Source organism: Nyctereutes procyonoides, unplaced genomic scaffold (genome assembly GCF_905146905.1).
Source record: "Nyctereutes procyonoides isolate TBG_1078 unplaced genomic scaffold, NYPRO_anot_genome, whole genome shotgun sequence".
Taxonomy (NCBI): Eukaryota; Metazoa; Chordata; class Mammalia; order Carnivora; family Canidae; genus Nyctereutes; species Nyctereutes procyonoides.
The window spans coordinates 17,749,000-17,761,437 of record NW_026575133.1 but is presented as its reverse complement, the minus strand read 5'-3'; the positions used below and the strand labels follow the sequence as shown (position 1 = coordinate 17,761,437).

General features: G+C 42.4%; 1 protein-coding gene across 10 annotated transcripts in view; it reads left to right on the top strand.

Moving 5' to 3' along the window:
* The window catches only part of ABLIM1 (actin binding LIM protein 1), a 292,094-nt gene that overhangs the window by 255,461 nt on the left and 24,195 nt on the right, over positions 1-12,438 (top strand). For 6 of the 10 annotated variants that reach the window (XM_055300656.1, XM_055300653.1, XM_055300649.1 and 3 more), the window contains 3 exons: positions 2,807-2,842; positions 5,780-5,909; positions 8,136-8,255. In XM_055300656.1, the coding sequence (XP_055156631.1) occupies positions 2,807-2,842; positions 5,780-5,909; positions 8,136-8,255 (286 nt within the window). The remainder of the gene's footprint in view (positions 1-2,806; positions 2,843-5,779; positions 5,910-8,135; positions 8,256-12,438) is intronic. The other 4 variants (XM_055300659.1, XM_055300658.1, XM_055300655.1 and 1 more) reach the window with 1 other exon arrangement.

The following is a 12,438-nucleotide window of genomic DNA, read 5'->3' as shown; positions in this document are numbered from 1 at the left end:
AAAGGTTAATATCTATATAATATCTAGATCATGTATTATCTGTTAAAACTGACCTATATAAACTAATCTATTAAAGCAATTAGCAGAGAGTCAGACCCGTGGCAAATGTTCGGCAAATGACAGCTGCTACGGGGGTCGTTACCTGTCCTCTTGGGGCTTATTTATGCTCTCCCAACATTAATGGTCCAGGGACTGGAGCACAGACTCTCAGCTCCTTAGGCTCCTCCCCATCCCTTCCCAGGATTTGGAGTTCCCAGCCCAGGTTGCGTGGACTCCAGTCTGTTCAACTCACTCTTAACTTTTTTCCCTTTTATTTTTAAAACTGGAATCCTCAGTGGACTGGCTTGAGTCCGGTCATGGAGATGTTACCCAAGTATTGGACTGAAATTAGGTGTTCAATCCAAGGTTAAGACAGACTGTAAACTACCTAACATCCCCACAGTGCTTGGAGGTCTTAGATGAAGAAAAGCCACGAAAACCATGGTGATTCTGTGCAATTCGCTCTCCATAGAGCCTCCTTTTATTTACTTATTTTTCAGTTTGGGTTTTATTCCAGAGCATAGCTCTGGGTTGAACTGGCCCACTGGTCGGGAAGGGACATTCATTTTCATGTAGTGCCCCCTCGTGGTCACAGGGATGTAACTGCATCCTCTGCCGCTCAAATGCAGGTTGATCGGGCCTGGGCTGTCCAGTGGCCCTTGGACCCTAGAGAGCTGCACAGGGAGTAAAAGAAAAAGGACAGTTCCTGAACAGGGTGCACAGGGCACCTTGTCCTGGAGCAAGTGGATGAGAATTTTCTAATATTCAAGTCACACAAACAAGGTGGGGAGATGAGCTGTTTGATGTGTCTATTTTCCCAGTGGCTGTTTTGAGCAGTAAAACATCAAGCACTCAACAGTTTGGGCTTTGAAGTGAACATTTCAGGATTTGGAGTCAGACTCCTATTTACTAACCATACAACTCTGGGAAAAAATATGTATTTCAATCTCCTTATCTGTTAACTCAAGATAGTAATATCTACCCCAGAGGTTTTCTGTGAGGATTAAGCGAAATACTTAGATTAGAACAGCACATGACATGTAAATGCTCGACAAAAATGCTGGCTGCTCTCATAGTGGGCATCGTTACTGTCCTAACCTGGAATGATGACCTGTGGGTTTCTCTGAGAAATCTCACAGAATCTCGATGGGAAGATGATCCCAGATCAGAAACCAGACAGATTTGTGATCTTTTCCCCAACACACAAGTCTTGCAGCTTAGAAATCTTTACACACCCTTTGGTTATTTATCCCTTTACTTATTAACATTTTTCCAAAGAATCCATAGATTGCCAATTTAGAAACAGTGGAGGGATAAACTTGACATGCTGTGTAGCCATACGTGCCTTCAGAAAGCATGAGTAGGGGACACCTGAGTGGCTCAGGGGTTGAGCGTCCGCCTTTGGCTCAGGTCATATCCTGGGGTCCCAGGATGGAGTCCCACATCCAGCTCCCCACGGGGAGCCTGCTTCTCCCTCTGCCTGTATCTCTGCCTCTCTCTCTGTGTCACTCATGAGTGAATGAATGGAATCTTAAAAAAAAAGAAAAAGAAAGAAAGCATTAAAGCATTCGTAGGGCAGATTCAGAGGCCTGCTGTCAGCAGGCTCAGGCCTGGCTCCTACCTCAAGGAGCCTGTCTTCACCCGGCTAACACCTCCCAGAGATAGGTTGTACCTGTAGCCGAGACCATGGGGCTTGAGGAATCCACAGCACAGAGAGGAATCCGCCAGAGAGCCTGGCGGCGGCTTCTTGTGACCTTAGGATAAGGGCAAACTGTGACACTGAGAAATCCACCACTGCCCATGTTCTTCATTTCATTTTGCATTTCATTTCTATTTTAATGCTTTTTGCATTTTAATTGCAAACATTTCAGTCATTCATTTAGGAAATATTTTTTTGAGCACCTAAGCTGTGCCAGAAGCTGGGACTACTTTAGTTGTAAAGGAGCAGAGTTCTTGCCCTCACGGAGCTTACAGTGGAAGGTGGGAGAGAGACAATAAACAGATATATGATGCACTTTTCCCTGGTATAGCACTAGAGTGAAAATGAAGCAGAAGAAGGAGAAAGCATGTGGGGCTGGGTTGCCCCTTCAGATAGGAGGCTCACAGACGGCACAGGTGTGATACCTGGGTAGAGAGCTCACTGAGGAAGATGAGGAAGCCCAGCAGGTGTCTGAGTGAAAAGCACTGTGGGCAGAGAGCACAGCAAATGCAAAGGCCCTGGGGTGAGAGAGGGTTTGATCTGTTCATTGCCCCCCAGGAAGCCTTTGTGCCTGGAAGGACGAGAGCCAGAAGGTGAATGGTGGTGTTGTTGGCAAGCCACCAGGGCGGGATGCCACAGACCTGGTCATCACCGGCCTATGTCAGTCAACAGGCGATTTTATGTGATTGCTGTGATTATAATTTAGTCAACAACCATGTTTACAAAACTCTGTGTTTGGGTAGACACTGTGACTCATAGTAGTAAACCGAGCATAGTTTGAGCACAGATGGAAAAATAGTTCCAATTTGTCTAACTTAAGCATCTAAAGTATAACAACGTATTTATCAAAACTCACGGTTCTCAGGCAGGGACATACGCCGGTCTCCCAGGAGCGTAGTTGTGTCCCTGTCTGAGCCCCACTCTCAGCTTACTGAATCAGAAGACAGGGATGGGCAAGGGCAGCACGCATATGTATGTGGCACACTATTTCCAGGTGATTCTGATAAATAATTAAACTGATAATGAATCACTGAAGCACTGACTTTCAATTCTCTTTTATTCTTCTAGTCTCCAAGGACTTTGTCTCCTACTCCATCAGCGGAGGTAAGTGCCATTCTTGAACATTATAATGGGTGGAATTTGAGAGTTACTTGGACTTTTCCTAGACTGGAATCTTTAAAGAAGGATATTTAACAAAACAACAACAACAACAAAAAACTTTATGCAAAATTATAATGAATGTTAGATTCCCTACATGTGAGATGTGACTCTCGGACACAGCAGTCAATGTTTTTTCAAATGAGATTGGGGGGTGGTGAGGAGAAACAGCCATACCTGAGCCTTTGCCTCCAAGTGCCAGGTAAGGGTTTGTAGGGAGTGAGGCCACCTGTCCCGATAAGGGGTTCTCTCCCCTCATTCATATTGAATTGATCTGAATCCTAACATAGTGGATTATCTGAAGTGGCCTACAGGGGTCAGAGAGTATTCTGTAAGCAGAGCGATCTTCTGGGGAGGCCACTTCTTTTAATCCAAAACCAATAGTCTTGTCCTCCTTCTCAGGGTAAAGAAATCTCACAATGACTTTTATCCAGTCCATGAGGCCATCTCTTCCTTTGGGAATAACTCCTATGTGTCCGGATCACTCGGAGCCGTCAGTGATTGTTCCATAGTCAGCCATGGGTCCCATGTCAATCCATACCCACTCTTCCACTCTGAAGGACTCAAAACCAAAGACACACCCCCCCTGATTAGTTACTCTCACAATCCATTTTAATAAAGGCTCTTCAGGAAGCTGATACCGATCTAGAAAATCAACAACTCCTTCACACTATCTCCTCCTGGAGTCACTAGTTTCTTGCTTTAGCTTTACCCCCACACTGACTGCCTGCATGGTGACCAGAGGCCTTAGAAGTACTTTCCGTTGGGGAACCCTGGGTGGCCCAGCAGTTTGGCGCCTGCCTTTGGCCCGGGCGTGATCCTGGAGACCCGGGATTGAATCCCACATCGGGCTCCCGGTGCATGGAGCCTGCTTCTCCCTCTGCCTATGTCTCTGCGCCTCTCTCTCTCTCTCTCTCTCTCTCTCTCTCTCTCTGTGACTATCGTAAATAAATAAAAAATTAAAAAAAAAAAAGAAGAAGTACTTTCCATTGCCCCTCCTTACTTTTTCCCTGAGAGGGAGTGGGTAGCTTTGGGACCAGTGGCCTAAGCTCAGGCTGACCCAAATCTGAGTGTGGGCCAGCAGCAAGGCCTGACCTAGCACTTCCTTTCATTTTTGCTACTTCAGATAACGATAACCAAGGGGTTTGTAGGTTTAGCATGCTTCTCACTTTTTTGCATTTCCTTATGTATTCAGTGAGTGAACTGCTCAGATGTTAGGTCTAAAAATAATAAATGATCATAAAAATAATAACCCCCATCTAAAAAATAATAATAATATAAAATAAGAGGCACCTGGGTGGTGGCTCAGTCCATGAAGCATCAGACTCTAGGTTTTGACTCAAATCATGATCTCACAGTTGTGAGATCGAGCCCCACGTCAGGCTCTGTGTTCGGTGCAGATTCAGTGCAGATTCTCTCTCCTCCCCTCCTGAGTTCGCTCTCTCTCTCTCTCTCTCTCTCTGTAGTAAATAAAAATCTTAAAAAAAAACTAAAATGAATAAAAAATAAAATCAATAAGTCTTATGAAAGGCAAGTCTTGCTTAAGGAAGATATTTAACAAAACAATAACAACTTTAAGCAACTTAAAGCAACTTTCTGGATGCTCTAAATAAAACTGGATTGATCTTAGATAACCATCATAATTTAACATGGTAAAAACTCTATTGTTTTGATGGTTTATGACTGAGTGCTGTGAATAACTAATTTCTGTTAGTATCCCAATCACTACAGATGTTATGAAACATTAACTTCTAGTATTGACCAGTTGCAAAGTTGAAGCACATCATTTGGGGACTTTTTGTTTTATTGTTTTTATTTACTTTATGGCTATAGGCAACTAGGGTGAAACCCAAACTTCCATGCCACTTGCTCTCAAATTTCACACAGCCATGGTTACTGAGGTTTTAATTTAGGCATTTTCCATATGGTGTTTCAAACTTGTATTTCAGTTGTAGCTGTAGAAGCTTCATAAGACAAACAATGCCTAAAATGTAAAATATTCCTTTCTATTCTTTTAATTCTTTGAACAGTTTTATATTGTGTTTACGTGTGTATGATTTTTTTTTTTTTTGTACTTCATACCTAATCTGCTCTTTTCTGGATTTGGACATAGTGGGCATACTCGTAGTGGTATTACATTCCATTGAATTGATATGCCTAATTTACTTAATTATTCCCTGACTTGTTGAGAAAGTTTCAGCTTTATAAATGATGGTGTTATAAATATCTTTGAGCCAATTTTCCCATTCGAAGATCACTTTTTATTTTTTCCCTTGGGCTATGTTTCTCAAAGTAGTAAGTAGAATTTCCTGGAGTGGAGGCCACCACCAGCTTGTTCTCCAGGAAAATCAACTTAAAATGGCACCAGATCAATGTTCTAGACAGTGTGGGTTGGCGGTCAGAACAGAGGGTAAGATTAGAGCTCGGAGGCTGGCTCTGAAGCAGGCTCTGGCTGTACGACCTACACACCGGTCTCTTACCTGCTCTGAAACATTCTGCATTTGTAGAGAAGGGAGGTCACACCCTGTGTTCTACCTTCCTTATAATGCAAATCAGATGAAACGATGAACCTACTTTGTAAAATTGATAACAGCACAATATAAATGTGGCCATCAGGCTGTTTTCTTTTCCCAGAGCTCTGATTCAGGAGTTTACCATCTTACATCTTAAAATTTGGGTAAATGCAAGTACTACAGGTTTCGAAAAAATGCACTAACCACAGAATGCTCCTTTGCATATGTTTTTAAGAATATGGCACTAAAATGTATATGCAGGTAGACATGATAGTTCCCAGGTAACCTTTATAGAACTTGATTTCGCCTGGACCTGATAATAGCCTAAATGTGTGCCTTATGCTTCTGCGTTCTTGCACTTTCTTTCCAGGGCTATCAGGACTCTCGGGACCGGGTGATCCACCGGTCCACCAGCCAGGGCTCCATCAGTTCCCCTGTCTACAGCCGCCACAGCTACACTCCAACCACATCTCGCTCCCCCCAGCATTTTCACAGACCTGGTAAGGGCACCTGTTCCCGAGATCCACTATATAATAGTCTATGTTACTTTGTGATTTTTTTTTTCCTACCACTGATAGTGTATTAAAAATCTAGCTGCCAAATAGATCTCCCCTTTTCCCAGAAAAAAAAAAAAAAAAACAAGAAGACTCGTATCCAACTATAATTTGTGTTATTTTATGGCTATATGTATCATGATTTATTAAATAATTATATTTTGACAGTGAACAACGGGAAGCAAGGGAGATTTTTTTTTCTTTTTTTAGACTTGAAGAAAACCTCATCACTTTGAGACTTAAAATGAAGATCTCCCAAGAGAATATTTAATGTGCCTCTTAGACACTCAACCTCATCTAAATCCAGCGTTAGTCATTAATTGGTGGGTTTGTTGTGTTTCCCCAGTCCAGGCACAGGGTGTTATTAAGCATGTTTTGTTAAGTACCTTCCAGAAGGAAATAACACATGCAACCTCAGGGTTGTGTTTCATAACTTCTCAGATCCATTCCGGCCCTTATATTTTGAACCAGACTTGGCAAACAAAAACACTAGCGATGTATTATGAGAGACAATATGGAATAGTAATGGACTTCAGGTGACCTTCATCTGTGCACAGTATAGTCACTGTCACTATTAGTGGGCATCTCATGTGTGGAATGGAAGAGTGGAAATCCCAGCATAGATCAAGGTTCCCCGAGAAGTAGATTCCCAGAGGGAGACTCTGGTCTTTTAAGCAAAGTTGGTGGCAGGGAACATCTATGAAGACTTCATTTTAAGCTTCTTCCTTCTGGATGGGTTGATGAGAACAGACCCATTCATATGCTAACTTATTTGATAACATAGGACCGGAGGAAATGAATGGAATGTTAAAAAAGGCTGCAATCTTTCCCTTAAAGCCATAGATTTAATAATGCTTATAGGTGATTGAATTTTTACTCTATGATTTTTCAATAACATGCAGTTTTCTCTAGCTCATAAATAGTACTTGTTGATTTACGTTAAGTGAGAGTTTTTCAAGAAAATTTTTTTTTTCATGTACAACTACATTCATTTAATTCATGCCCTGGACCGGGGTCTGGATTTAAGCCCTTGTCTGCGTGGGGGGACAAGAAATTCTGTACGCCACCACCCCTCCATATAGGCATGTGCTGAGGTCATTGAGACCACAGCCATGACCCTGTCAGAATGATGTGCGGCTACAGGGAAATTGTTTTTCCATGGGCCCCTGAATAGTGAGGGGGTGGCCAGCCAGGGTCATTATTTCCCTAAACGATCATATCATTGTTGAGCACTGGAAGTTTTCTTCTGTTTCAGTCAAAATTCTGATGCCAGCAGCCTTTGGAACATTCCTCACTCTCAGTGCTCCTCCGCCTCTTCGCAATATATTATGGGCAAGCATGATGCCAATTATTAGGGTTTATAGTTATTTTTTTCAAGATCTACTCTTGTCAAGGGAAGCCAGTGGGGTTCAGACAGCAAGGCTGTGCTCAGTATAAAATACCTCTGATTATCCACTCCGAGGGTTCTAGATGCCAGGTGATGATGCATTCACGGCACCCGGGCCTGGGTTTAGTTTTAACGGTCCATTTTCCTTCCAAGATAACGAAACTTCCAGGCCCCCAGCGCTGCCACCACACGGTTCTCAGGATCAGAAGTAGCTCTTTGCCACCCAGAGAACACAAACAGGGTTTTTTTGTTTTTTGTTTTTTTTGTTTTTTTTCTATACAGGCAGAATAAAATCAAACCACTAGTGGGAGAAGTTTGCAGCTTAAAAAGAAAAAGAATCTGACCCTTACATAGAAGTACTTCTTTTTAAGGTTCTTGAAATGATTATCTTTTTTATTTTTTTTTAACATGTGTTTCAAGGGTTCTGTTTTGTCAGGTGCTTTTTAAAAACAGCTATTTCTGAGTCTAAATGATGTGCCAGTACCGGGTGGCTGGTGTCATCCTGACAGAGAATGTCCTGGTGGCCATTCCCTCTCATAAAGCCATTTATTCTCAGAGAGTGACTCTGTACCAACCTGAACCTGTTTGCACATTCTCCCCACTTTGCCTCGCCCTTAGCAGGTGCGTTCTTAACCCTTTTGCCTTCTTCCTCTTTCAGACTCCTGATTAACGTTCTTTATTTTATTCCCCCCCTTGGAATGATAATGTTGTCCCTGCTCCTGTGTTAATTTCTGTTTTTCTTTTCTGTTTCCACCTGGCCCCACCCCCGACTCCTTGCCGCACAGAGCTGCTGTCTCCTGGTGTGCAAAGGTTGTCCCACCTGCGCACCAGCAGCCTCAGCTCCACCCACAGCGACTCCCGCCCCAACTCCCCCTTCCGACACCACTTCATTCCCCATATCAAAGGTAAGGAGGCAGGCTTCCCCAGGCAGCACCCGCAGAGTGGAGATTTATTAGCACCCTGGGAAGGCTAATAAGGCGCATCTCCAAGAGTTAGCTCCCAGCTTTCCACCTCTCCGCATGCCTGCGTGTGTCATGACTACACCCAGCGTCTTAGAACTGGCATGGCATCTCTCCATGAGAGAAATGTGTCATTTCTAAGGGCTCTAGATGAAGAAACAGGAAGTATGTTTAAGACCGTAAGATTTATTATCTACTGCTTAGAAAAAAAAAAACAAACCCATATATTATCATTTTGTTTTTCCGTGTGTCAAAAGCAAAATATAATATATAGTTGGGGTCTTTTCCTGATTTTGATATGTGATGTGGCTCAGCAAATCATACCAGCATTTAGCAACCAATAGGTGAAACTTACTGGCGACAAGCCACTTAGCCACTTAATGCTAGTAAAACATTTGGATAGTATGAGGAGATCTGTGGCAATGTGACTTAAATTCCTTTCCTTGAGCCAACCCTTAGACCAATCCTCTTTTGACTGGTCCTGATCTCTGCATGATGCAGAAGAGGAGCTTTGTCTTCTGTTTTCTGTTTCTGCCCCATAGTCCTGCCCATTCCCTTTATGGCATTCCCATTGTTTTCCTCATTGTCCATTAAGCTTCTGTGGACGTCCTCAGCTGAGGCTCTTTTTCCCCCTCCATGTGTTGGGGGATCCAAGAGCCCTGAAATGATTTCAGAGGGGACATAATTTAAAATATGTATGAGCTCCCAGAAGCATGCTGCTAACTTTTTCCAGTCTTGATTTGAACCAAATTAACCAATGACAGTAGCTGAAGGAGGGAGTGGCAAGCAATCACAGATGTTGTTACAGGACTTGAGACAGACATAACAGATTCTAAGCCTGTGTTCCAAGTGCTTGGATCATGGATCATGAGCATTGCTACTGAGTAGCCAAAATTTTGTTCTAGTTGACTAAGCTTTCATTTGCAGTCTACCCAAGTTATGTCCTTATTGTTCACATGGATTTTTGAGCAACTGAGTCCAAAAATATAGATGTACTGCACTTAACCAGCTGCCGTTATTTTTATGTGTGCTACTTTAGCATTTTCTATGCTGTAAAAATAATGTTGCTGACATGCTTATGGAAGACACACATTGTCATTAAGATCAGTCTTTTTCAGTTGGAGCAGCACTTTCTAAAATTCTTGACAGATTACTTTAAATTATTATTACTAATTAGTATGGGAGGGGGGGCTTAGGGAATGTTTTAAAACCGTAAGAAATTATTTAAAAACTTCAGAGATGTATTTTAAAGAGACTTTAATATAGAAGCCCATGGCCAAACTATGATTTGTTTGCTTCTAATATGAAAGAGAAAATAGGGTTTTAATTTAAAAATGTAAATTTTTATGTAAATTTAAATGCCTTGTTTGGTTATTACATGTTTCATCTTTCCTAAGAGATGCTTTTTGTAGGAAGAAAAATGTCACATGTCCTGTAAAGTTATATAAAAGTTGTACAAGAAACACATCATGAAATATCAAGACTCACAAAACCTTGTGTTTGTGAACAGCATTGTGGAGAGCTAGAGTACCCAAATGGATACCGGAGTCCTAAGTTTAGATACTATCTCTGTCCTGTGCTAGCAGTGGGACCTTGGATGCTTGGTTGACTTAACCTATCAAGTGTCACTTGCCTCCCTCATCTACAAAACCTCTCCTAGGTCACCGGGGGTACATGCAGTCAAGTGCCCCTGGTGTGTTGTAAACACTTCAATTCACCTTCTCCATGACAACTTCTCCCTGGGCATGGTGCCCTTAAGGCACTTTTTTTTTTTTAAGATTTAATTTATTTATTCATGAGAGACATGGAGAGAGAGAGACACCGAGACATAGGCAGAGGGAGAAGCAGGCTCCTTACAGGGAGCCTGATATGGGACTCAATCTCAGGACCCTGGGATCGTGACCTGAGCCCAAGACAGATGTTCAACCACTGAGCCACCCAGGCATCCCAAGGCACTTTTGATTATATCATTCCATCTCATTCTCTGGTTAAGACCCCCTTCCCACCCCCCAGCTGAGGGCTCACACATAGGGAGGGGCTGCACCAGGACCAGATCCCAGGCCCCCAATCCCCCCTGTATGTTGAAGTATACTTTTGAGAGCAAAACTCCTTTTTCATCTCTATTTAACCAGAAAATTGCATTCTTGTTGAGACTAAGACATCATTTGAATTTTTACTTTTTGATAGGAATACCAAATAATCATAAAAATTACAATACCTTTGTGTGCCCAAATGGGGCCTTATGAAAAATGTAGGTATACGGTTAACCCTTGAACATGGTGGAGATTAGGGGCACCGACCCCCTGTGCGGTGGAAAAATCTTTGTATAAATTTTGACTCTAAAAACTTAACTGCTAATAGCCTACTATTGACTGGAACCCTTATTGATAACACAGTCAACACATATTTCATTTGTTGTGTGTATTATAGACTATATTCTTACAATAAAGTAAGCTAGAGAAAAGAAAATGTTATTAAAGAAAATCAAGAAGAAATATTTACAGTACTATACCATTCACCAAAAAATAAGTGGACCCATGCCATTTCTAACGTGTGTCATTCGAGGGTCAAAGGTACATCCTTTTTTGTCTTCAGACTGAATGTGAGCTTTTTGACACAAATATTGTGGTTTTAAATTATAGAGAGCATCAGGCCAAGATGGATTAGCTTGACCCTGAGCACACACTTAAAAAAACATGGTCTCTCATGGTCTCTCTCCGTCTGTCTATAGTTCATTCCTATAAAATAGTTTCCAAACATCAGATACAAAATGTAATATATATAACAGTAGATGTGTAGTTTTAAAATCAGATGTGCTTTTTGCTAAATTACAAAATAAATCATGGGGAATTTGTACATTAAAGATATTGCTTTAAAAGCCTAATATAGTTGAATAACTAAAACCTGATTCTTTAAGGAATTACTTCTTAGTTATCCCAAAAAAAAAATGATCCATTTACATGGAACACTTCTCCTGCACTTGGAAATTTTAACATGGAGAGCATCTATGGCCACTGGAGAAACACATCTAAGGTATCTTTAAAATGGAGCAAAGTCCACCCTGCTCCTACATTCACTTTTTTTTTTTTAAATAGTAGCTTTCTTTTTTTTTTTTAATTTTTTATTTATTTATGATAGTCACAGAGAGAGAGAGAGGCAGAGACACAGGCAGAGGGAGAAGCAGGCTCCATGCACTGGGAGCCCGATGTGGGATTCGATCCCGGGTCTCCAGGATCGCGCCCTGGGCCAAAGGCAGGCGCCAAACCGCTGCGCCACCCAGGGATCCCTACATTCACTTTTTTATCTTAGAGCTTGTCTTACGATCTCAAGGCAGTTATTTTTAAAACAAACGTAAGCCGGGCAGCCTGAGGATGCCAGAGCAGGAAGTCCATCTCAGAAATGTGTAGCTAGGGGATCCCTGGGTGGCACAGCAGTTTAGCGCCTGCCTTTGGCCCAGGGCGCGATCCTGGAGACCCGGGATCGAATCCCACATCGGGCTCCCGGTGCATGGAGCCTGCTTCTCCCTCTGCCTAGGTCTCCGCCTCTCTCTCTCTCAATGTGTGACTATCATAAATAAAAATTAAAAAAAAAAAGTGTGGCTAGAAGCAGGGGGCCCCCTTGCCACTCTGGCCACCAGAAGTGCAGACCACCTACCCCCAGCCCCATGTCCTGAATCCACTCCTTGGTCCTTTTCTGATGCATGGGCCCAGGCCCCTGGTGTTCATGGAGCTAAGGATGCTGCATACGTGTAAAGCTAAGCTGCCTGTCACAGGCTGCTTCTCTATTCCACTGGCTTCTCCATCCATGTTCTGTAATGTCCATCTTGTTTCCCACTCTGTCTCTATTTCTATTCCCTAACCTCCCCTTCAGCCTCACTCTGTGTTGGTATGTCATTGTTGAGCCACGTGGACAAGTGCATGCTTAAATTTGGAAAGCTTTACACTCTGTTTTGGGCTATGTCTGTACCATGTTTGCACATGAGTTTCTCCTCCCTCCCTTTTGAAATACTGTTAGACATTATGTTCTGTGTCCACAAAATGTATATAAGTCAGATTTGTGAACAGGAGGGCTACATATATTAAGTCTCTTTGAAAGGACTCTGCTGTTCTGCTGTAGAAATGATTTGCTC